General features: G+C 47.3%; 2 protein-coding genes across 10 annotated transcripts in view; both read right to left on the bottom strand.

Moving 5' to 3' along the window:
- Positions 1–18,709, bottom strand: part of Not3 (CCR4-associated factor Not3) — a 46,513-nt gene extending 27,804 nt beyond the window's left edge. For 4 of the 6 annotated variants that reach the window (XR_013308004.1, XM_077634610.1, XM_077634611.1 and 1 more), the window contains exons 1-7: positions 18,517–18,709; positions 14,439–14,506; positions 13,265–13,339; positions 10,899–10,988; positions 8,575–8,799; positions 5,211–5,600; positions 2,173–2,279 (exon numbers count right to left, since the gene is read on the bottom strand). Coding sequence is in view for 5 of the 6 variants with exons in the window: in XM_077634610.1 (XP_077490736.1) it covers positions 2,173–2,279; positions 5,211–5,600; positions 8,575–8,799; positions 10,899–10,988; positions 13,265–13,339; positions 14,439–14,506; positions 18,517–18,541 (980 nt within the window). In the remaining variant the exon portion in view is untranslated. Of the gene's footprint in view, positions 1–2,172; positions 2,280–5,210; positions 5,601–8,574; positions 8,800–10,898; positions 10,989–13,264; positions 13,340–14,438; positions 14,507–17,849; positions 18,022–18,516 lie in introns of those variants that run through there. The other 2 variants (XM_077634614.1, XM_077634612.1) reach the window with 2 other exon arrangements.
- An 897-nt stretch (positions 18,710–19,606) lies between these two features.
- scny (ubiquitin specific peptidase 36) overlaps positions 19,607–26,188 on the bottom strand; it is a 33,110-nt gene continuing 26,528 nt past the window's right edge. For all 4 annotated transcript variants that reach the window (XM_077634607.1, XM_077634608.1, XM_077634609.1 and 1 more), the window contains exon 17: positions 19,607–21,125. In XM_077634607.1, coding sequence (XP_077490733.1) covers positions 21,015–21,125 — 111 coding nt within the window. In that variant the 3' untranslated portion in view covers positions 19,607–21,014. The remainder of the gene's footprint in view (positions 21,126–26,188) is intronic.

The following is a 26,188-nucleotide window of genomic DNA, read 5'->3' as shown; positions in this document are numbered from 1 at the left end:
TAATGAAGTTTAATTATCTAAATTAATAAATATTGACCTTAGACAACAAACTGCATTGGAAGAGTTGTCGAGCACCTTCAGAAACCCCCATTCCATCATTTACAATAAGGAAACCCAAACGTGTCTTTTTTTCCCAGCTCTGAAGAACACCCATGAAATACAGAATAAACCACCTGACTAACGCATTTGCGTGCCACGATTGTACAGCTCTCACGCGTGGTTTGAGCAAACGAGATCACCTGCAGCCTTGACTCGACGGCCCCGCACTAGTGGCAGGCCGATATGTTGTCGGTGGTTTCTCGTCTGTGTCAGCCAGTGGCACACGTGACGGTGCGAGTTGCCACCGCCAACATATCCGCCTGCCGCTGGTGCGGGGCCATCGAGTCAAGGCTGCAGGCGGCTGTCACCAATATGCAACTGGTTTCATTTATTTTTTAGCCCTTGGCTCAAGTTAGCTGGGACACCCGGTATAACACTCTTTAAATATACACTGTATATAACAAAAAACAGCGCTATAACAAGCATTTCGCTTAGTGCAACCGCATATCAAAAGGTGTGAATTTACACTGAGCCCTAAGGGAGGCAGACCCGTGGCTGGAAAAAGCCGCATATAATCCGGTCCCGTACTATAAGCGGTCACGTTACAAGTGGTCTCCACTGTAGTCGAATGGCTACAAAAAATTTTTCAATAACAGTTTCACACCACAGCAAATTTAACTGATAATATTGGTTTTGTCTGACATATCTCGAACACCCGAACTGCACCATAAGGGAACACACCATAAGGGAAGGAATAAAGGCGGGAGTGAAAGAAGGAAGGAAGAAAGTGGCGGGGAGGTCTCCGAAATAATTTAGACCATGCAGGGATCTTTAACGTGCGCTAACATCACAGAGCACACAGGCACCTTTTTGCGTTTCGCCCCCCCTGAAAAGCAGCTGCCGCGGTCGGGTTCAAACCTGGGCACGCCGGCTCGCTAGACAAGCGCCTTAACCCCTGAGCCAACGCGGCGGGTTTAACTGTTGAAAAAATTAGAAATTGTCATCTGCTACCAACGAAACTGACAACCTGCACGCCAATGACAGTTTTTCACAATTCTGTGATGGTGTATTACACGCCCACTCTGTCAGGAATATCAAAGCAGAACTGCTCCGCGGCCTCCTTCACAAGAAGCGACACAGTAACGGTGGAGCCTCCACACAATGAGCAGCTCGTGATGACCGCACATTTTCAGCACACATAAGCATGCGGAAAAAAGCAAGGGGAACACACTTTTGTGCCAGTAGAGCGAGAGGCCTAAAAAGAAAAATACCAGCGACATGCCAATCAACGCCCGAACCGGCACACAGCTCGCCTTGGGCTTTCTGATATGCAGCCGATAGCCCACGTCGTCAAAAGCTGGTTGCAAGGCTCTCGGAAAACGGAGCTACATGACGGGGCTACTCCAATCAACATGGCCCCCGACCAGTCCGCTTTATACTTGTGGAATAATTGCACTGTAACTGCTCATAGTGGACAGTTTCACAGCCAGTAATTATTATTCGAATTCGGACCATTATTTTTAGAAAGTCTGTGCATTTGCATGCTCTGCTTTTTTAGTGTGCGAGCCCCTGTAGCGGCCATTCCTCACATTAACCGTTGTGAGTTTGTCTGTCTCTATCTCAGAAGCCAATTTTGTGGCAGGCTGCCCACCTGCCCACCATGTCAGGTGGCAGCTCATTTGATCATGAGAGGCTGCTCAAGAAGAGGAACCTGGAAGTACCACTGATGGCACCCCGTGCCACAGAAGGGCTGTGGGGCATCACTTTACCGCTGCACCACAGTGCCGGGAGTGCTAGGAAGGCTCCCAAGGATCTATAAATGGAGAGAATGACGAATTCCAAATATATGGACATTAACCTATTATCGCTATATGAACAACTGCCATCCGGGAACACCAGATCTGAACACCGGAACAGAAGGAAAAACCAAGCTACTAGCGCACCTAGTCAGCATTTTGGTTTAGATACGTAAATCGACCATCATTTCCTTTGTACCCATCTCAGGCAGGAAAGAGACAGAGGCCAAGACCCATGGGGTTCCCTCTTCTGAGGCTAAGAAGATTGGGAACCCCTGCATTCTGCGACCCCACTCCACCTGATATCCTATGCGTCCAGGTTTGGCACTGTACCAACCTGTTGTTCCGAGAGGTGATGGGCGCTGGTGCCTTGCTGTTGACTGTTGCGTTGATGCCGGAGTTGGCCACCACACTCCGCGCCGTTTTGCCCCCTTGACTGCTCTGCTGCAGATTGCACGCGGACACACCAAACAACATGAGCTCAGAGTTTCCTTTGAAAAGCCCTCGCAAGGCCCTCGCCACACTGATGTACTCAGAAGGCAAAGGAAAGCAGACTTCAACATCTCACTCATGAAAATCATGCAAATCTTCATGCAAGCAGCGACCATCCTCACAAAATTTTTACAACTAGCACAATATCTCGAGTTTTTGGGGCCTAATAAGACCGATTTATTAGGCTTTGCACAGGAGACCCCATATTCATTGGCCACCCCAGCTCAGTGGCTCCAGTATTGGCTCCTGATTCATTGCAGTGTACACAAAAATCCCTAACAAGGCCTGTGCATTGCTGTATCCATTTCTTTTCAGCTGCAGAAGACACGACGGCCAACACAAAAGCCACAAGTCAGAATTGAAGTACAGGTGACAAGAAAGCCACATTATGCACAGCACAAATGGAAAAACTTAATGAACAGACTGATCCAAATCAAAGGTGTTCAGTGAGTGTAACAACTGGCTACTCCGACACCACGACCATGCAAGATCATGCACAATGTAGGAGGCCCAGTTTCCATGCGTCATGAAAGAGGGGGTCACCTTGTCAATGAAAATGAAGTTTGGTTTTTGTGGGGGAAAGGAAATGGCGCAGTACCTGTCTCACATATCAGAGGACACCTGTACCATGCCATAAGGGAAGGGATAAAGGAGGGAGTGAACGAAGAAAGGAAGAAAGAGGTGCCGAAGCGGAGGGCTCCAGAATAGTTTCGACCACCTGGGGATCTCTAACATGCACTGACATCAGACAGCACATGGGCGCCTTTGCGTTTCCCCTCCATCAAAATGCTGCCACCGCGGTCGGGTTTTAACCGGCGCGGTGGCTCAGTGGATAGGGCGCTTGGCTACTGACCTGGAGTAGTACCCGGGTTCTTGCCTATGACAGTTTCAGTTTTAGACAATGAAATGCACAGTGCACTGTATTATCCAGTAAAGTCGTCCAGGAAAATGAAATGGCACTGCCCATTTTTGTTAACCTGTTTCTGCAGACCCATCTCTCACCATACGTAATGTGCCTGACAACAAGTTACAGTTCAAACCTGCAAAAGTGGCGTGAACATTCATCTAAACATATTCTCAAGAGGTTGAAATGCAGTGCAATCCACTTATAATAATATTGAGGAAACTGAAAGACCTAATCCTTACAACCGATTATCATTATATCCGGACCGGCAAAAAATAAAGCAAAAAGAAGACACTTTCCTGTTTCCCCATGCATGTAGCCACCGCCACTGAGCTCCTGTCAAGGGTGCACAGCACCATGGTGCAATGCCCAGTTTACCCAGGGAGCCACCCTCACCAGAGCTCCCATCAAAAACACCTTGATGTGTTTCACTCTGAGAGCCATGGCCGAATTCGGATTTGGAATGTACGGTCTTAATAGTTATTCTAAGATACCCTACTTCTATGGATTTGGGGAGATGGTTGGAGGCAAAGGTCAGGACTATACGTTTTGTCAAGGTTTCTTTGTCGTCTTTTCGGATTTTGATGAGATGGAGATCGATGACATTCTGGTCTTTTAGACCCTCCAATATCTCTCCTTCAGAAGGATTCAAAAAACAGTGTTCGGATATTACACCTTTCACTGTGTTTAGTGATCAGCGAGTCGTTACAGATACAGGGGTGTCTCCAAAGGACACTATGATTGGGTGTTTGGAGCACTGCACTTTGTCCCTCATTTAGAGGAGTAGGTCGCCACTGGCTAGCCTCGTCACCTTGTATCCAAGGCCCAGGGCATCATTAAGAGATTTAGAAGCTATGAACGACGACATTTTTCTAGCTGGTTGCTCTGCATCTTCACTATGTATGACATGATACCTAGGGAAAACTTTTGTTTTTTGCAGGAATTCTGTTGTTACATCGGTCCGCAGCTCTTTTTTGAGGGCGATCGTTCTGTAGGAGCAGGGAGCCATGAATGGAGCCCAAAGAGTTGACGGGGCAGGAACTTGCAAGCAAGTCCTGCCTACGCTAGCTGTACACCTCAACTATAACCAAATATGACGCAACTCAGGGTAGTTGGTCACACAAGGTTAACCCTCACCGCCAGGAAAAAAGGAAAATCCAAGATGGGAGGAGGAGATAGGAGAGTTGTGAGAGATAGGAAAAGTGAAAGACAGAGGAGAGGATAGGAAAAGGCGACTGCCGGTTTCCCCCGGACGGGTCAGGCCGGAGGTGCCGTCTACAGGAAGCTGGGGCCAAAGTGGTTGGTTGCCTCTGCCGAGGGGCCTTGTAAAGGTCCAAGCGCTCAGCATCAGCTCAACCACCAGGATCCCCTTTTTCCCCGAACATGGCTGAGCCACGCACGGCTAAGCGCGAGTGCTCGGGACCGTGGTGACGCACTGCTTACGATCATCCCCCTGTGGGGATGCCCCTGCAGACGCTTAGAAACCCGTGGTGTTGCAACTCACCAACATCTGCATGTAGCAGATGCCCCTGTGGGGGATTTTGCTTTAAAGTATCTTATTTTTTATCAAACTTTCAAACAAAGTTTGGTGGTAAACACTTCCCGGGTGGCCAGAAATCTATCGCTGTATCGGTTATTTTGCCGATAATTTTATCATTTCCATTTAATTTTTACACAGGGGCAATGGGACTGATAAATCCAAAGTATTTAATCGTTATAAGCAATATATCACTATATCTGGTATCGTTATAAGTGCACTACACTGCGGCTAACGGAGCATCCCCTTGCACTAACACTACACAGAATCATGCACAGTGAAATGAAAACAGCCACCTCTCCTGAAGAAACCGAAACCACATACTGGGCGTGAGATTTGGTGCACAATCAAACAACACCGAGGCAAGAAGCCCCGTGAACTCGCCCGCACTTGGCACACCTGGTGAGGCACAACGCAACTTTTCCAGAGAATGAAGTCGTACCTCACTGGACCTGGAATGATTGGTGAGCCCGGGGCTGGGCACCGGTGAGCTCGAGTTGGTGGAGGCCGGCGTGTTATCGGTGCCGGGCGCTTCGTCGTTGGCGTTGGACGCAGCGTCCATGATGCAGTTGTCTGTCGGGTGCTCCAGGCCCGTGGTGGACTTGGTGAGGAAGTCCGCCATGTCCCGCAGGTCGAGGTCGTCGTACAGGAACTCGTTCTCCTCAAAGTCCGGCTCCTGGCAGGACTCGATGTAGTACTCGACGTCCTCCTTGATCTTCTTGATCTTGCAAACCTCGACCGTGCCGTTGTCGAGCATCCGCATTAGCGTCTCCAACTGCAGGATGTGGTACCGGTGCCGCGCGAGCAACGACTTGAGCTCGTCTACACGGTCCTGCGAGTAACCATGGTGTGCCTCTTACGATGACTGCAATGCATAATACTGCCAACTGAATTTCTTGCAATAACACAGCTTAAACGGCGTACAAACAGCTGCTGCACTTCCGCTGCATTCAACAGGCCAATTTTTTTTTTTTGCCTCCCAGAGATTAATGTCAGCAGGTTTCGCAAGCGTGAACTGAATAAACAACAGTGGAAAACTATTAACGCTCATTTGAATGGACGTACCATAGTGAGCAAAAGTAAAAAAAAAGAAAATACCTCCCGCACGCACTGCAAACCATGTCGCACAAGTAAGGATTTCTTACTTTTGTTCACCATAGTACTAAGCCATCAAATACAACCGCAACTCAATGGGTAAAAGCCACAATGAGCTCGACATTTTATCCAATTGCGAGTTTTGTTCAGGTGTGTTTTCAGCAGTCCAAATAACTTTGCAGACTCCTCAGCCACAACCAGTGGAAATATGCATACCTCTTCGAAGAGCACTTAAAGCAGAAGCGTGCTCTTCGCCGAGGCCCTTGGCATAGACAAGTTGTCTGAGGCTCTCTATGTAGCCCACTGCTACAGGCGCGCTTATGGGTACTGGCTCCGAAGTTTCATCCTCATCTGATTCCTCCGCGTCACTCTCGTCCCGGACTTCGGAAACGATGCCCTCGTAAGTGCACGGTTCCGCGGTGTCGGCGTCGTCACCAACAGAAATAAAATCATTCCAACCGTGACCCCCCATGTCGGAGTCGACGACGCGCTGCCACAAATCGCTGCCGGGCTGGTCATCTTCTGAAGCATTAGACACTGTGTCAACGAAGCCGGCCTTGCGGAAACAGTTCCACATGCAAGTGGCCACCACCTCCGCCCAGGTCGCTTTTATCATCTCTACCGCTGAATACAATAGAAATGGCACGGTGTTCCCGTCCGCCATCCCGAATTACAACCATGGCCCGAGATTTGAACGAAGCACACCAAACGTCCGCACCGCAACAAGAGTGACAAAAGCGCGCGACAGGGTAGACGTGCAACGTGCACAAGCAGCAATCAAGCTAAAGATATACAGACGCACAGCGCCAGCGGAGAGGCCAATGAGGGGCATCCGCGAGCGTCAGTGCAGCCACCTCTTGGCTCCCACGGACGGCTCAATTCATGGAGCGTGGCCTCCGAGATCAGCGCCTACGGCGGCGCGGAAGACTGCGGAGGCCACGCATGGATTTGCAAGATAGTGAGGAAAGGAGAGCGGAGTTGCAAGAAGGGGCGGGAGGGCGATCTTGGAAGGCGCGTCGGCGGGGAAAGGGTACCTCGCTTGAGAGCGGCACGAAACAGGGCGGGCAGTTCGCCTGCGATGAGGCTCGGGAAAACATACCTCGCGCCAGGCGCACAAAGGGGTCGGAGGCAGGTTATCTCGCATCGTGGCGCCGGGTTTACGCCGTCCGTTCGCTGTAACCGATCAGCAGGGCTTAATGACGCTCGTTATACGTGATTTTGTGCCATTGAAATAATGTACATTTTTGACGGTTGCGCAGGTCTCGTTCCTTATAAGCGAAAGTTCGTCTTAAGTGGGGCCCTTATATGTGGGCTTGACTGTACAAGATAACTGAACACTTAATTTTTAGTAAAACATCACAGGACACAGCTCAATATAATAAATGATTAAGGTCAACCAACGCAATGCATTCATAACATGGAGACTATTAAATGGGCTTCGATTGGGGTGGCATTTGGAAATCGAAGTATTTCAGAAAATCCAGGAACTCGTTACACACAGGTTCGTTCCATCCAGGCATTATTACGTTGTGTTGGGTTTTATGGCGCACAAGCGATTAAAGGTGTCACGCGCCAAACACACGGTTAGAAACACCCATTCCAATAAAGGACCACACGTTTTCAAAAAAACATTACAGCTTGTGTAAAACAGCTTTGTGTTAAGGCCGACCACACGTGGGTACACAAAATTAAGAGCAAAGCTCCACTACAGAGCATGCACGGTACTCGCAGCCAACGTCAGATGGCACCACACAATGTTGCCTGTCAATGCAAGACCACATCGACTGCACGTTAGACTGCCACTTTGTTTACAATGTCGCAGTGGCACACAAGGCCATTATCACCACAATGACAAGCTATCACACTGGGTGTGCTTGTAGCATTGAGTTCCGCATATGCTTATCACTCACTTCTTATCATGAGGTTAGGTCAAACAGCATGTGGGTGCAAAACCTGCGGCACGGACGTTCAGATTAACAAGCAGTCATAGCCACTGTGACAGAATTGCAGCTATGCGATTCTGCAGCTGGGCGCGACGCCACACATCTGGTCATGAGCAGCCACATTTCAATAGAGACGAAAAGCAAACAATTACAAAGTTGTGCAAATAATGAAATCAATTTTTTTCCTTCTTATTAACCCTGTTATATGCATCTGATGCAAAAAGAATTTGCTACGGCCACCTTGCCAAAAAATTACTGTGCTAGCAAAATCCAGGAAAAAAAATGTGCACGCATCTGAAAGAGCTAAGTTTAAAAAAACAAAGAAAGCTCATTACAACACATCATCCTCATCACCCCCGATAATGTCTACTGCGAGACAATGGCCTCCTCTCCCATATCTCTCCAATTAACCCCGTCCTGTGCTAGCTGTAGCCGCCTTATCCCCGCAAACTTCCTAATCTCATCTGCCCACCTAACTTTCTGCCTCCCTCTGCTACGCTTGCCTTCTCTTGGAATCCACTCTGTCACCCTTAAGGAATACCGGTTACCTTGCCTTCGGATTACATGTCCTGCCCATACCAACATCTTCTTGATTTTAACTAAGATGACATTAACCTGAGCTTGTTCCCTGACCCACTCTGCCCTCTTCATGCCTGTTAATGTTCCACGAATCATTTTCCTTTCCATAGCTCGCTGCGCCGTCCTCAATTTTAGTTTCCAGCCTTTCACTGCACCACAACCTCCCTACAAACCGCGCTTCCTACACACCTGGTTGTCGTTCTTCTTCTTCTTGACCCCAATGGTGAGAGACTCGAGCTCACTCTCGAACTGGTCGACGTGGATATTGAGCGCCGCGATGGAGTTGGCCAGCCACACGGTGATGTCCTCCTTCTCCTTCTGTGCGGGGTCCACTTTCTGGGCGCCACCCAGGCCCTCCTTCGAATACGCCTTGGTCTTGGTTTCCCGCTCCACCACCTTGAACCGCTCCATTTGCTGCACCCCACAGCACAGGGGTCACCATTGCAATGCAACGCAGCACGACGTCACCTCACCTCAACCGAGGGGTAGGGACACCAATTTTTAGTTGCACGTCCTTTCACCGAAATGGTGACAAATTCGCCTGCACCCGCTAAATAATTTACAACCGAATTCCTTCTCGCACAAACTACCGATTTCAACAGTAAAACAGTGGCTACGACGGCACAGTACAGTTGAGGTCACGGAAGGCAAGCAAGAACTGCAATACAACTGCACCCTCTTAGTTTAATTCACTCCAGCTCTTGCAACAGCCTGCCAAGATTGAAAGACAGCAAGTGAACAGCTACTGTATTGCACTTTATTTTTTTATGATTCACGTTATCTTGAGCCTTCTTGCAACGTACTAGACACTGTTTACCTGTTTGAACCGAAACGAAGGTACACGGGAAGAAAAATTACGATACAGAAAGCATGTTGTACGTGAGAACGGAAACATGATAAAGCTTCACCCTAAAGAGAGCTATGATTAAAAAAAGTGGTTCTTACCTTGCATTAACACACAATAATGTTCAACAATCCAATACAGGTGTACTCTGTTCTGCTAGCACACAGATATATACACAACCACAGCAAGCTTCACCCTCAAGAGAGCTATGATTAAAAAAAGTGGTTCTTACCTTGCATTAACACACAGTAATGTTCAACAATGCAATACAGGTGTACTCTGTTCTGCTAGCATACAGATATATACACAACCACAGCAACCACGCCCACAAAGTTCTTATACTAGCCACTGCACTTGCGGCTGGCGTCACTAGTCTCGGAACTTTCACAATGTAGTTTTCAGCTGAACAGCATGTGAACTGCTCTTATACTTCGCACTTAAAGAAAAAAATTCTGCAGACTGCTGATGTTTGTGAAAGCGGAATACGAGAAAAGAAAAGCGGCCGCATTTTCTGGTCCACAAACTTGCTAATTAGCTTATCTACTGCAACAAAACGGCATAACCACACAAGCTGACGGAAATCCGACCAAGGTTTGCCTGTCCAACATCAAAATTATCCCCGAAACATTATTAATGATATCATACACCCCAGCCACAATGGAAGACTTGGTGTCGTTTGAAGTGAAGTCAGGCAAGCGTCAAATAAATTTAAATAAAGCAACATGGCAGCAGAACAGATGGGCTGCAGAAATTTTGTGCGGCCAAGGGCAAGAGAACCAAATACAGCTAATCATATGGTGGCACCAGCGTGCAAACGAGATTGAGTCAGACCTCTTCACATACAGCTTGCATTACCAAAGCTATCTTTGCTAAAGCTTGCTTGAAGGGGTTTGAAGTTGACACTTCAGAAATGTAAATACAAATTTACCTTCCAGCTTCTAAAGAAGCACTCAAGCCCTATGGTAGGCAGGATGATAATTTTACCCTTACTGCATTCCCTGATGTCAAGTGAAACTAATGACACGCATTCCAGCAGGTTCTCTGCAGCAAAAATTTCTTGAAAGAGCCCTCCGCAAAAAGCTACCTAAAATATTACCTAAGCGCACAAGAGCTTGTTTCACGTAAGATTAATTATATATTTGGAATCAGCATGCAAAAATGCATGTTCCCTGAAGATTTCATAATTGTGACTTCAATATAAAAATTTTTTGCAATTACTCTTCTTCAAATGCATACAGATTACAGTTTCTATTGCTGATCCACGGCAGAGAGCAAGCAGATTGTTCAAAATGAAATGCGAATGAATCTACCAAAAACATTTAACAGTGAATTTCAGTCAAACCTATTTACATGAAACAGTCCCATGTAGCAGTCAATGACATCCCATGCTAATGAACGACATTACATGCTAATTTCATGCAATTCGAATGGCATTCAATCTTCCCATGTGACAGAGGTGCGAGACTGCATTAATGTACGTTGCTGGATAAGCTGGTGACTTGACTCTCTGCATGAAAAACGGTGCAAAAAAAAAACAAGGAAGGTGGAAAGAACACACACACAAGCAGATACGAGACGTCACTCAAAGCGGTACAAGACATCACGAGACTGCATGTCCTCGAACGTGAGAGAAACTTGGAAACAAAAGGTTCCCCCCCCCGACGCTCACCGTCTCTATTAACTTCCGGTTGTCCATAAGGATCCTCTTGTCCTTGATCTCGCTGGATGCCATCCATGTTTTAATCTGGTCTCGTAACCTCTGCACAGGTCAGGCAAGACGAGGACAGCACACAAGGTCAGTGCCCTCGGCACAACTCCACATAAATGGGAGTGTCACGCTGGGACCCAACATGAGCACACAGATATGGCCTAGAGCAGTTACTCCCTCTGGCCCCATGGAACCTTCAAGGTGGACATTCAAACCGGACCGCTAGACCACCAGAACTTGCAAGAAAGCTGTGGCCCTGCCCTGATTGGCTGCCCAAACATCCACACTATACACTTCACAATTTGGAATGGCGCAAAAGCGGTCAAGCCACGCCTAAGATGTGACAGACACTGCTCAGCCGCAAGTCCCAAACACGAGCTCATTTTGTAACTCCTTCCAATCTCAGCACCAAAAAAGGCTGTTCTCATTATGTTGCATCCACTGACTGCCTCCAAGCAAACCACAGTGCTTGACGCTTATATACAGCTTAGAGCCTGGCCGGTGTTCAATATATCGACAGGGCACAAAGAATATGAACTGCAATCTGTCAGCTGTTTGACAACAGTCTAGGCAGGTGGCATAAGCTTACAAGACCCAGCGCCGTAACAAAATAGTACAGCAATCGAGCCCTTCTCCTCTGTAGATGCTTACAATGTTCTGCAGCTCAGGTTCACAAAAATACAGCACGACAGGTGTCGACCATGCAATACAGAAACCAAAAAGTAATGCAGCAACACAGAGAAAGTTACAGAATACCTTCACAACGCACACTTCATGCAAATAAGCAAGGGTAGGCAGAACAGTGATTTACCACAAAACACAATTTATAACAGCGTGCTTAAAGAAAAAAAGACACTGCTTTTTCATGCTCGACACCCTCTCCATGTTATGTCGCGCCCTCAAATTTAATCTAAAATGCGGCAATCTTGTTTTGACTCCCTCCTCAAATATAATCATGCGTTTCTCAAAGGTGACGGCACATCTGGACTATGTTCATCACCAGCTGGCAATCCTAGACGTCAGCAGCTAAACGCAAACTGAACATAACTGAAGCCACCTTCTTGCTACTTGTCAAACAAGCCTGAATTTAAAACTCACTGGTTGCTGAAACAGGCTATGTTAGGAGGAATAAAAATGCTGATCCCTGCCCCCCCCTCCCAAGTAAAAGGAAGGTACAAAACACAACTGCTGAAAATGACATGTAATGCGTTGTACAGGCTCAACTGTACACAAGATTTCCTGGTGTTTCACACTGCTTTCTCCTTCCAACAGTAGCTTAATCAGTTGAGTAATCTACAGGCCTCGCTCACCAATGTCAGCCCTTGGAGGATTCTGAATATAAAATAAATAATTTAGTATGACCAGCATGTACCACTTGAAGCGATTCTGAGTAGAATAAACAATTTAGTGTAAACAATGAGCACCACTTTAACAGCCCCCCCCCCCACTCCCGATAGCAGCCAGAGTACTCAAAAAACCTATAATTGGAAAATGCCCCAGCTTTAACACCTCTCCATTCATCACAGAATAAAAACTGCGTCTGCATTTTTACTTTTCATCAATAACTAAATTATTCTCAGGCCTAACAGAATTGACATAAAAAGAGCACTAATAAAACCCAGTCTAGCAAACGAGTTACGAATTCCGAGATTTTTATCAGTACCTAGGGTCTTTGAAGAATGAAGATCGTGATCTATTAACTAAAATAATCAAAACTGAACAACGCCGTCAGCAAGCTAAAAAAAAGTAGCAAATGCAGATTTTCAGCCGCTGCATGTGCAAGCTAACGCACCAGGTGCAACGAACTGCAATGTCAACACAGCCAATGCAGAAAACTATGGAGGAGTCAGTCACTCCTTTCATAAGCTGAGCTTCACTTCACTCGGTATTTTTTTTTTTTTCTGTCTCTAAGCATTGAAGCACCAAAATACACAGCTGGATATGGTGGTGTACTCGACCGCTACTAGTAAAACAACTACCTTCAAGCAATTTTCTTTACACAGAGAAGTACAGCTCTGCCTTTGGCATACAGCGGAATATGAAAGAATGCATGTCATCTGCATTCAACGAACAACTTTTCAGCTAAGTTCAAGACCTTATCAATGTCTGCTGAACTTGTCAGCTTGCCTGACAAAAAAATATTAAAACTATACTTGCTACTTCTCAAGTTCATAGCAACGGTAAAGAAAGACAGCTTTTACTACCGCGTTTCTTCATCACATTAAATCAATTCGCTGACAGCTCTTTCTAGAAGGTAGGCAGCATTTCTGAGCAAACAATAATGAGCAAAAAGCATGACACCAATCTCAACAAGAAGGTGTCCCTACCTGGAGCTTTTTAATCTCTTTCTTAAGATCCGCCTCGTACTTTTCCTTTTGGTTCGTGTTGGTTGCATTGTAGACCTATGAGCACCAAATAGAAAAATGCAACCCAGAGTCAGCAAAATGTGACAAAAACTGCCCCCCACAATCACACAGGATAGGTTATCGCACTAAAATAACCCGTGACACCACAACAGGACCAACAGAAAGTATCTTTTCACTTTCCTCTGTAAAATCACTTTTCACTATATGGTGACATTCCTCACTAATGACACATCTAGTGCCACGAGCTGATCAGCCCGAAGGAAATACAGGACTTAAAGCACAGCTGTTCAAACTCTGAGAAAGAGCAAGTACGACCAGCCATTATCCTCACATTTAAATGGAATGCCGTTCCCCACATGCAACCATTAAAGTAGTATAGACACCTAACTTTTGCGCGCGCGTTTTCTTCTTCATAATGATGCGTAAGGCATTATTATACACGGATTACCATGTGGTATTCTCCCAAGAGCGCTAAATAATTCATAATCGAATTTATTCCTCGTGCTGTTTTGGTTTCAACAGCCAAACGATGACTGTGACGTCAGAGAGGTTATAAGTCACATGAGGCACGAAAAAACTGCAATATAATCGCCGCTTCTACATTCGTTGTCAATCCAGCTCTCGAGGAAGGCTGGCTTCAGCACTGTGGTGAATTAAAACGACGAATCAGAAATTTATCGCAGTTTTTCCATGCCTCATGTGACATATAATCATACCTTGACGTCACAGCCACCTTTGGGTTGTTGAAATCGAAACAGCGTGACAGAAAAATACGCTTATAAATTATTTAGCGGTCGTAGGCGAACGCCACATGGTGACTGATGCATAGTAGTGCGTCACGCATCACGGTAGAGAAAAAACATGCCACCAAAATTAGGTGTCTATACTTCTTTAAGAGACAATCACCTCCAATCATTAAGCCAAGAATGTGCTGTCATTTTTTTGTCAATGGTCAAAGCCCGCAGGACACAGAACACACATTATCTAGAGAACAACACACATAAAAGCGATCACCAAAACAACATACAAGTTGACAGGAAATCTGAGGGAATAATAAGAAAACTAGACAAGAAAAAAAAAGACCAATGAGTCTACAAGGCTATGATAACAAAAAAAAATAGAGCCGCCCGTTTACCTTTTGCCAAATGTCCTCGAACTGCTCCACGCCTTCGGTTACTTTCTTTAAACACCGTTCTATTTCTCCTGTTCAGAGGGGGGCAAAGGAAGAGGACGATGACACATCGCTCAAACTCCGCGGGTTTTGCCACAGCAGCACTAACTGACGCAAGCAGCCAGAACACGGATGCCAGCGCAAATAAAAAATGGTAATATATAACGACACAGTGGCATCATGTTTTGAGTCAAACCACGGCAACACACATGCCCGTGCGTGCAATGACCACCCACAGCTGGCAAATGCGCAGCTGCTTGTGGCGCCTCCCGACAACAGCTGCAGCACTGCTTTCTAGGACTGAAGTCTCCAAGTTTTGTAACTGTTTAGTCGGAAAACACTGTCCAACAAAGTTATAGCCAAGATCCTGGAGCTGCACTACATGAATAGCAGGAAGGGATTAAAAAGCTGGCCCACTCTCCTACACTTCCAATCTGTGCAGCTTCTGATATCGTCTGGCCGAAAACTGGCGCAACATGACCAAACATAGTTACCACACAGATAATGAGGCCCCGCTACATGGATTAGAGGAAAGGTCACCACCGAGCCTATCGGAAACTTTGAAAAGGTAGCGAACAGTAAGACGAAAGTGGACTCCGAGATCAGGTCATGTAAGGAATCGCCCTCGTAAAATGCAGAGTAATGGTTTGGCTTGCGGGTGTTTAACGTCCCAAAGCGACTCGGGCTACGAGGGACGCCGTAGCGAAGGGCTCCGGAAATTTCGCCCACCTGGGGTTCTGTAACGTGCACTGACATTGAACAGTACACGGGCCTCTAGCACTTCGCCTCCATCGAAATGCGCCCGCCGCAGCCGGGATTTAACCCATGCCTTTGGAGTGTAATGGAATTCTGAACATGACAAAACAATGAATACAACGAAACCGTGGCTATAACAAAGAAACAGGGAGTTCCTGCCGCAAGCTAACATAGTGGAAGGTGCCCGAACTTTTTTGCCCTTACTGACCCTAAAGCTTCATTGCACCACAAAACAACCTGGAACGCGTGGACACTTTTTCTCTGTTATGCGATTTCTTCAGCATTCGAGATCAGCATAAGCCGCGCTCTGGTCAAATGCTTGTGTGTTTCCCTTAACCACCAATGTTTTACTTTCTTACTGAAACTGCTGACATTTCAAGAGCATCAGATGTGCTACAACAGACAGCACTTTGCAGTAAAAGTTTCGCTACTGGCTTGCAAAGTCCATGCTCTTATTTGCAAAGTCCGTGCTCTTATCTTATAAATAAAAATCAAAGTAATGCAACCCAATTCCAGTGAATAATGGATGTTGAGGCTACACAACGTGAATTTAAAAGTGGCATCCTCTATTAGCTGCTTAACAATACAACATGCAACCAGAAACTACCGTTGCTGTGCAGCAAAGCTTCACCGTCGTCAAATGCAATACCAAAGTGACAAATTGATGGAAACACACACACAAAAATAAATTGTATTAAAATTTCTCCTTGTAAGCAATACACAGTAAAACCAAGTTATGAAAGTGGTCCCATTGCCATTCTGTTCTGTGCATGCCCTCCATTTTTGAACAAAGCTACTCAGTTTTTAAATGTAAAATGGCTCTCGGTAGAAAGCAAGGAATACAAATGACTATTCCACATAAGGTTCCTTGCTCCCATTCAACCACAGGAAAATCTGACAGAACACTAATATCGGTTTCACCAGCGCAAAATCAAGTTACACAGTTGGGTGAGTGCAAATTTTGAAGCTAGATTTATTTGCCAGACACAGCAAGTAGTGAAATTCTCACATATGAATCTTCACACATTCCGCATCTACAACACAAAGGACAGCCTTTGCCGCTTGCACGCAGTATTGCAGGTGTTGCCTAACTTCTCGCTATTGTCCAGGGCATGTGGGAATGATGTGGACTCGGCACTTTAGTTTATTACGGACCCACACATTTGTTACGCTGTACTAAATGCGGTCAAAGTAAGTGCCTACAGGTAAAAAGTGCTTTGTGGCATTGCAGCAAAATTGTTCTCAGACTGTCATCAGGTGAATTCAGTTGGAAGTCATGCTAAGGCTCATCAAGTCACATTACTACCATAGACATAACATTAAATAAAGCCTGAAAGCATATTTCAGTTGACTACACAACACAGAAATGCATCCTCATAATATTAACAAAACAACATGCTGCTCAGCATGCATTACGCACTGATAACTGTTACCGCAGCATCACTGCATTTGTTCAACTGAATCGACGGAGCTAGCAAACATGGTTTCATAAGAGTTACTCTGTTTCATAACACAATGACCGACGTCACAGCCTTAAGTGTTCGTAAACAAGCTCAGTACAGCCAAGGCAATATAAATAACTTCACTGCATGCTAATGCTTTATGGAGAACTGCAAACAATTAACGATGATTTTAACTATCATTCTCGTTCATAACCAGAAAAGAAACAAGCCAAGGTTAAACTTTGACGATACGTGTTAACCTCTGATAAATCATGCAAGAGTAGACTTGCCCATAAGAACCACAAGAAAAGAAACTGCCTACTAGGTATGATCACACCCAAAAGTCAACAGAAAAAGTTTCGAGGCAAACAATGCCAGCATGCATTCAACACCACACTGAACAGAGGCACATCAAAAAGGGGCACGAGTGTTTGCTACAAAGATCCCTCCATCTCAAACTGCGACAGCTTTGCAGAAAAATCCCGAGTAGCGAGCACCACAGAACGGCAATGAACCCAAGGAGCCTACTCCGCTCTCTCAAAGTCAGCTGGAAAACTTGCGAAACCACAAGTTTGTGAGCAGGTGTGCTTCGGAGTTGGACCAACGCGAGGTCGAGACAGTTCTGCGACCGCGTGCGTACAAGATTGCTACCTTCGAAGCGAACGGAAAAAAACCCGAAAACAAGGCTCGCCCTGAAAGGACGTTTCGACAATGCCACACCGCATTGTGCCACGCATTGTGCACTAGTGCAAGCTATGCTCACCGGCGCAAAATCTCGACAACCGCGACAGCGGACAGGGACGTAGCAAGGGGGGAGCCTTAAGTTTACGAGCGTAGCACGCTCCGTGAACACGGGCGACTGCTTGGGCCAAAAGCACGCGACTCGGCAGTCGAGGCTACGTACCCGAAAGCGGGACAGTAGCTCCCGAGAGTTAGGCTTATGCTACTGCCAAAAACAGGCTTTACAGACCCTAAACTGGCTCTGCACGACACACAGGCCCCTTCGTTGCTCGGTCCAAAGCTCGAAACAACACTAGTTTGCTCCGCGAGTCCAGTAACAGATGCGGAAAACGACTTTTCACATCACTCCCTCCCCTTCCACCATCACCTGGGCTCACACACAGACAGCAGTAGATACGACGGTAAAAACAACTGCAAAAGGGGATTCATCTCTCACGGGTCTGCATGTTAGCGCTGGAAAAGCCTCGACGAGCGTGTCCTCTGCCTCTAGCTTGGCGAGTCTCCCCGGACGGGCGAAGGAGCCGCGGTCAGGGTTCAAAAACTGGAGCGCACCCCCGCTCTGACGAGCCACACACCGTCCCGTTTGGGGCGAGCGCTAAGCGTGCTCCGTCGGGCGAACCCCCGGCCAGCCCGAAGCCCTACTACAAGCACAAGCTCGATCCCGAGCACTTCACAGGGGATGGGTGCAGCCGCAAACGAAACTTAAGGGTCGCTCAGACGACACGACGCCTAGCGCACGTCCGAGCTCGCGTATCGGCGCCGCTAAAAAACTGTCAAATTGCACCGTAAACGTCGTCCAGGGGATCGCTGATGGGGGGGCACCGTGCAGTCCGACGAGCGGGCTTAGCGGAGGGCACTCCCGACGCGTCGCGGCACTGCGCAGCTGTCTGGGACGGCTGGGAACGGCCTGCCCCTTCCCTGCCGCGGCGGATCAGCGGATCCCGGGCGTGGATTTTCGCCGCATATCCGCCGATTTTCGTCCGAGGGCATCTTAGGCTTAACGCGCGGTCCCCCCGCTGCAAGCGGTGTACGATACCCGTTCAAGCAGCAGACAGGTCTAGCAGGCAACAAGCATCGAGATTTTGACAGACGTTTTTTCTTACCTTGGAGTTTCCTTCTATCAGCCATGGCTACGAATACACATAAGAAAGTTGCTGGAGCATAGTAACGCGTGATGAGAATTAACTGCAGAGTGAGCACTTAAAGAGAATTTAATCCCAAAAAAGATTGCCAATATCTTTGTCCACAACCAAAATGGCTACCGTCTGCTTATTACTTGCATTTCGGCCGGACTATGTATTCATCCGCGCAACAGCCCGCCAAAACGTGCCTTCAGCGTGCGCTGAACGACATGCAGGCAGCAAAAACTTTTTATTGACAACTTTTCAGGCGCGAAATGGCAAATTCCAGACAAATTCTGCATGTCTATGCTGCGAGCGCAGTTTTATAAACAAAACGTAGTTCCCCGCGGAAGCGACCAGCGGTGCTGCGGCACGTCGGCTTGTGGTGCGTGAGGTTGTTTTCAAAGCAGCTCTCCGTGGAGAGAGTACTGAACGGACGTTTTTATATCTACCGCCGAAGCGAATGAGCCCTTCGAGTTTTTAACTCTAAAGCTTCTCTGCAATGCCGACCTTTAGGACCGGCCGATGAATAACAATTTCGACAGCTACGCCGTACTTTCGAGCACGTTGGGGGTCGCCCCCACTAGACACGCTAGAGGTAGCACTCACCACCAGCGCTGTCGTTTTTTTTTTTACTTTACCGCATCGCGCGCGCGCCGCGGTTCAAAACAAAAGTGCACATGCACGCCTTACCTGTGCAGTAAGGCATCGTCGCGTCCACGGCACGTTGAGTGTAAGGCGGTACGCAGCCGCCCCGTACGCACCTGACTTAAGTGCCCGTTTTATCTGGCCTGCATCAGCTGATTGAAGCTTCGCGTCAGCACATGGTTTAAATAGCGCGATGACCCGTACTACGCAAGAAATGCCGGCGCTACGGCTGACAGAGCGAACTCTGCTCTCGTGGCCTACACCGCGCAAAGCTCGAAGCAAAAAAATGCATGCAAAGCCGCGTCGGCGGGCACATGTATCTGCAAAACGAAACAGCACAACTTCGACGAAAGTTGCCCGGTTCAAGTGCCACGCTAATTTAAGCAAGCAGCAATAACAACGATTTCGAAGTGAAACTGGCCAGTTGATTCGTTTTTTCACAGCACTGAAGTGTGATTTATTTTACCTTTCACATTTTTTTTATAGTGTCTAGGTTTCGGCTTCACAAAGGATGCTGAGAAACAGTTGCAAGCATTGTTGTGACCTGGGATGCGCGGACGCTACGGGTTAAAATTTTAACGCGCACTTATAAACAATGGTGTTGTGTACAGAACAAATTTTGGAGAGAATGTATATAAAAAAAAACGTGCATCGATGTAAATGGGTCCTACAAACTTTATGTATCCACTTCGGAAGCACACACACAAAAAAAAACAAAGCCTTCGCACAATCCCCTCCAAGGGCCAACCTTCCTCGAAGAGTTCCTAATACATTCTCCCTTAAACCACACTCCTTGCAAGGAAAGAAAAAAACTTTCACCCGAGAACATCACACTTGCTCGTGGGACAGTCCAGCAACAACACTGTAGCCGTTGTTCACACAGCACTATAGTGACAGAGGAACAGGAACAGGTCTCTGTTGCACCAACAGGCAGAAATCAACATAAGAACCCCCCCCCCCCCCCCTTCCTCACAGCAATAAATGCACGTGCACGCTAGTGCCATGAGCATTCGTAGCTAAAGAATGTCCATGCATGCATTTCAGTAATAACAAAAAAAATGCAAACGAAATCAGAATAGGCCTTTGCTGCCACTGATGCGTAGCAACTGTCTTTTTTTTTTTTTCAGTGCTGTATTTGTGGTACGGAGTCTAGATGAAACAGTTTGCAGCTGAGATACGCCCTTCACTGGCATTTCAGCGTCCCATGGCAACTCCTCTTACGTCAACGCTGGCTGGATCGACGAGGACGTTGTAGGCGGGCAAGACTCGGTAACCTGGACCATTCGAGGTGCAAGCAGGCCACGACCTGAACACCTTTCACACCAGACGCCGCGTTCCAGATCAGCGAAAGCGGGCAGTGCGTCATTTCGATTCCTCCTTTATCAGTCGAGCACATGCATTCTTGGCGCTCTGCACATGGCAAAGCACACTGCCGCAAAAGCGACGACGGAACAATCACCGCCACAAGCATACGAGGACCCACTGTATTTCACGCCGACGACGATGAGACACTGCTGTCGAGGAGTGTTCTTGGGGGATGATGGACACTTTTTTCCCCCCCGATGGTCAACGACAACGTGTCAGTTCACTGCAAAGATGGCACGACCAGTCTGCCACATCGTGCGGTCCTCGTATCGCCCGGACCCAGCAGAGAGACACACTCCATCACTTCCGCACACTCACAAAGAGTGAAGGCATCAGTCTGGAGAAGCGGTGTTGGCAACAACTCCATTCAACGCTGATTGACCATGCCTGCTTGGCTGATGCAGTCCCTTCTCCGGTACGTCGCACTCACACTTGCTGTAACATGTGTTCCTCCCACACCTTGGTCACTATCGGGTGCGGCTGTAATGGTGCTTCCGACGGGGCGGCCCGTAGCCGGAGTGCTGCCGGTTGTGGTGTCGCGCGTAGAACGGCGGTGGGCCCTTTTGAAACCTCTGAAACTGGGCAGAGGGGAAGTGGCAGGGAGAGGAGAAGGGAGCCTAGCGTCAGCATTAATGCGTTCACTGCTTACGCTAGACATACAAAACAGCCAAAAAAAACACATGGTAGAAAACATCCAGAATATTGCAGCTTTAATAAATCCCAGAGGCTCCCCTGAAAGGCCTCCAATAGCAATGAAAAATGTTCAAAGTTTCAACAACAAATCAAACATCTTCGATTCGATCTGACAAACTAATCGAACACTGTGCACCCAAAACTGCTAAAAACTTCAGATATTTCTGGCCACGAACACATTTCAAACTCAAAGTACAATGAGCTCAAGAATGACTCTTTGTGGCTCTGCATAGAACATTACCACAACCAGGACTGCGTGTGTGCAAAGTAGGCAACAATTTGCGGGCTGCATCCCATTTGCATCGAGGTGTCAACAGCCTGACCCACGCACCTGTCTGCCATGTCACCAATGCAAGCAGTAAAATCCTTACTTCGCTACATGCATGGAGCTGTTCTGTGTTCTGTCGTCTCATCTCTCTACCATCCTGTAACCGGCACTTACTGCTACACAAGTGCTGCCACTTATGCACATCAGTGCTGCCACCTATGCACATCAGTGCTGCCACCTATGCACATCAGTGCTGCCACCTATGCACTTGCTATTACTGTTGTGCCTCGTTACAACTAACATTGATACAAATTACAATATAACCACTAACTCGAAATCATTGGGACCATGAAAAATGTTCTAATTAAGCGGGTTTTCGAATTGCTCGAACAAAAGGACCTAAAATATTTTTTTTGCAGGAGCATGCCTTCTTTACTTGACAAACTACACAAGTAGTTAGTAATCAGAGGTGCTTAGCCACGGCATACAACACAAAAGAAATGGCGCAGGCCGGCGTAGCGCACAGTCAACCCATCGCAGGCACGGAGCTTGAATGGTCGTGTTGCGGGACATGCGCCGCAGCAGCTAGGGGCGCTTCAAGGCGCCAGCGCCTCCGCCAGACTCTGAAGTGATGAAGCGCCGAGAGCACGTGACATTATAGAGTTGCAGCATAGCGTAATCCGTCAGCTGCATGCCCGCCTGCTGCTTCGGGACCAATCAGCACGTACACAGTGGCGCCCGGCAGAAGTGGATCACGCTATGCTACAACTCTCTATTAGAGAATTTTAGTATAGCGCGTACCGCACACCACCACTACAAACACGCGAATGGTCCCGATGCAGCAGGTATGTCCGCAGCTGGCATGCACCTGGCGCCATCCGGTGCCCTAACAGAAACCTGCGCAAGCGCACTGAAGGCGGTAAAGCTATGGTCTATGCTAAATGTCTAGTCAAACACATGACTCAAACTGGCAACCCCTGCTGTGTTGCAGTGAAGCACGTCTTCTCCTCTGCAGCCGCGCTGTTTGGCGGGCCGCAAGAGGGGCCAGTTTTTGTGCTGGCAGTTTTGAGGGCTGGGGCGCTTCGCATATCAACCACCGACGTCTCTTTGCGGCGCCATCTCGTGGCTTCGATAGGCCATCACGTCACCGGGTTTGCAGGAAAATCTGGATCAGGCATTCCCGCTTTATAATACAGTTGCCGACCGACTTTTCGGACTCAAAGGGACTTGAAAAATGGCCAGAATAATCGAACAGTCCGAAAAATCCGCGAAGTACAAAAAAATCACTTTATTGAGATGAAATCGGCTTAAAAATGTCACTGATTTTACCATGCGGCAAATTTCTCTTGCTGGCGACGATTTGCACCAAGGTTGTGCTTTCACTGTACACACTAGACAGCAAGGTCACCGCATTTAGTTGGAATACTTCCCACGCTTCTTTGACGGACACGGCGGGGCCATGTTGTCCACAACCCGAGTGTGCACCACATCGCTCGTTAAACACACGCAAAGATAAGCCACTTTTCTTTCAAGGCGGCGGAACCGCCGGACGTGATCACAAAACGGCGAAAGGATGCAACTTCGTGAAGACTGAGCGCGACTCGGTCAACACGGTTAGAGAAATCCAAGTGACGAAACGGCGAATGGCAAACGTATGAGACCCGCTGAGGTGGCTCAGTGGTTAGGGCGCTCGGCTACTGATCCGGAGTTCCCGCGTTGGAACCCGACCGCGATGGGGTGACTGACTGTGCCTCATCGAGGTCCGAAATATCCTACAAGTCCGAATTTGGAGTCCGAATTACCGTAGGCTACTGTAATAATTTAATTAAATAATAATTTAAAATATTTTTTATTATCCACACGCTCTTCGCAACCGAAAATTTGATGTTCACAAGCCTCCACTTCAGGTTCAAGGTCAGCACTTTCCTGTAGCTTTGCCCTCTCACCATTCGAGCACCCAGCTTTGAGTGCACATGCATTTTGCTTATGCAAATTTAAGTGCCTACTTTTAAGTTAGTATCTGGCAAAAACCAACACATCTTCGCCTAAAATTGTACTTCATTTTAACAAGGCCCAACAGTGTACCAAGCAACGAATGCACATGCTGTCTAGTCAAGCTTGAAGCTTCAGAACATTTTTCGAAGGTACAGCAGAATCTCGGTGATACGAATCTCAAGGGGTTGCAGAAAAATTCGCATCATCCAAAACAAACTCGCATGCAGAAGCATGGCAAATGCATCCACATAGATCCTTAACGGCTGACAGGATTTATTTACCCTAAAAACCCACACATAATACGAGGTGTAATTTGCGGACAGCAAAACAGAACAAATATTTGCATCCGCATATAATGCGATTAAGGTAGCCAACTCAAAGATGTTCCGGAAGTCACAAAAGCTGAACATCCTCCGATTATTTGTGATTTGTGCCAGACCGGTTCCAGCATACTCGCGGGCACACTGGCACGCACGCTTCGGAAGTGCCTTGGTGCGTTTCGTGAAATTACAACCGGTGAGCTCCTCGGGAATGCTAGCCCAAGCGTCTGCCATCCAACTGCACAGCGTGGCTGGAAAGGCCCGTGTCTGGCAACAGTAACTGCAGGCCCCGTCTACCTTTGAGCAGCTTTCGGCAGCTATGATTACTTTCCTTTCAAAAGGAGCCAAGGACTGCTTTCGCGGTCCCGATACCATGGGAGATGCGATCGTCCTGGGCGTAGCGAGGTCAGGTCAGCGTGGTGAACTGGCGTTTAAATCGAAACTTACCAATCTATGCCACTCCTAGACAGTGCCTCCTCTCGCTCGAAGCATGGCGGTAACGGTGCTTGATAATAACGAAACTGGAATTGCGGCTTTTGGCCAAAAATTGTTTGGATCCGGATATAATTAGAGGTGGAAATATGACATGCTATAATCTGGAAAAAAAACCTCGCATTATACGTGGGTTTTTATGGTATGGCTCACAGCCACAGCACGCTTCTCACACTGCGTACAGCACTACTGCTGATCACGACATCGGCGATGTGCAGACAGCGGTTGCTCAAGGCTGCGGTCAAGGTTCATGCGTTCAAATCGTCCATAGTGGCATGCCAGTGTGTCCACAACATGCGAAACTCAGCACACTGTAGGCAATGCACACCAGCCGGGAAATTTACGAATTCATATCAGCCCTTTTCGTATCGAGATTCTACTGTAGTTAAAAAAAATTAAGTGTCTCTGCACTCCTGCAAACTGCAAAGCAGATACCTTGCTGTCTATTTATACTGGGCAATTCAGCGGGTATTTTTAAATATTTCTTAAGACAAGATGGACAAAATAGGAAGAATGTTTTCAGTAACAAGCTGTCAGTCATGGCAGACACTCTGTTTAGGCTTGGTGCACACATAAAACCTCATTTGATTGCGCTGCATGGCTTTGGAGAAAAACTCGTTCTTCATTTTGAAAGCCGATATGCCATTGTCATGCCTACGGATATAAACTCGCCACTGGCCCTCACAAGCAGGCTGTTCCAATGAACTGTTAATTAGTTATCTAGTTAGTTATTCACATAATTAGTATGGTTTTCACAATTCCTGGCATCTACCACAGCTCACAGTGTGTTCGTGAAAATATTTTCACCTTTTAGAGCACACTACTTTCTGAAACAGTCTGTGAAACAGCTGATATAACAAAATAAGCTTTCAATACAATCAAACCTAATTAGAACAATATTGAAATGCCATTGAAATATCAGTCATAATCGATAATTGTTATAATCAAGTTATGCCAAAAAAAAAACATGACAAACTTTACAGCTTTACTGGCAGGAAAGTCCTGCAGTGGCTCAATTGTTCTCGTGCCTGTAAAAATTCAGTAATTCGAAGTTCAAGGGACCGGAAAAAATGTTAAAATTATCCGAAAGTTTGAATTATCGAATGACCACGAAAAAAGTGTCAAGTACCGCATGCCCTAAGGTAAATTTATTTACTGACAGAGTGAACAATGGCCGCTGGCTACTGAGATGAGAACAGCGCGACGATGACAATTCTTCACATTCACATAAATGCTTTACTGCGTGCATACGGTCGGGAGTGCCAAAGCAGAACTGCACCAAAGTGGTAAAGGACTCCCCAGCAACCTTTACGGTGCGGTGCAGTAGTACTGGCGCTCCACCGCTACTGCTTCACACCCTTCTCAGGCAGCAGCGTCACGTGTGAGGCGGCTTCACTGCACTAACAGTGGACAGAACGTGACAAGCGCGCAGTATCGGAGCACTCGAACCGAAGAGAACCACTCAGAGACGTCGAAGCGGCGAACTAAAAATTAACGGGATAGGAAAGACTTAACGTTGTGCCAATCAACGCCAGAAATGGCACGCAGCCGGGCTCGGTTAGCTGGCACGTAAGGGGTGGCACGAAGCTCGGTAAAACCGAAACTACGCAGTCTGACTGTTTTTGGAGACAGGGCTGTACATTTGTTATTACACCCGCCGTTGCACGCAGAGGCGCGGTGGCTTAGTAGTTATGGTGCTCGGCTGCTGATCTGGAAGACATGGGTTCGATCCCGGCCGCAGCGGTCGAATTTCGATGGAGGCGAAATTCTAGAGGCCCGTGTACGGTGCAATGTCAGTGCACGTTAAAGAACCCCAGGCAGTCAAAATTTCCAGAGCCCTTCACTACAGCGCCCCTCATAGCCTGAGTCACAT

Source organism: Amblyomma americanum, chromosome 8 (genome assembly GCF_052857255.1).
Source record: "Amblyomma americanum isolate KBUSLIRL-KWMA chromosome 8, ASM5285725v1, whole genome shotgun sequence".
Classification (NCBI taxonomy): domain Eukaryota; kingdom Metazoa; phylum Arthropoda; class Arachnida; order Ixodida; family Ixodidae; genus Amblyomma; species Amblyomma americanum.
The sequence above is the reverse complement of the archived record's forward strand: the minus strand, read 5'-3'. Positions and strand labels throughout refer to the sequence as shown.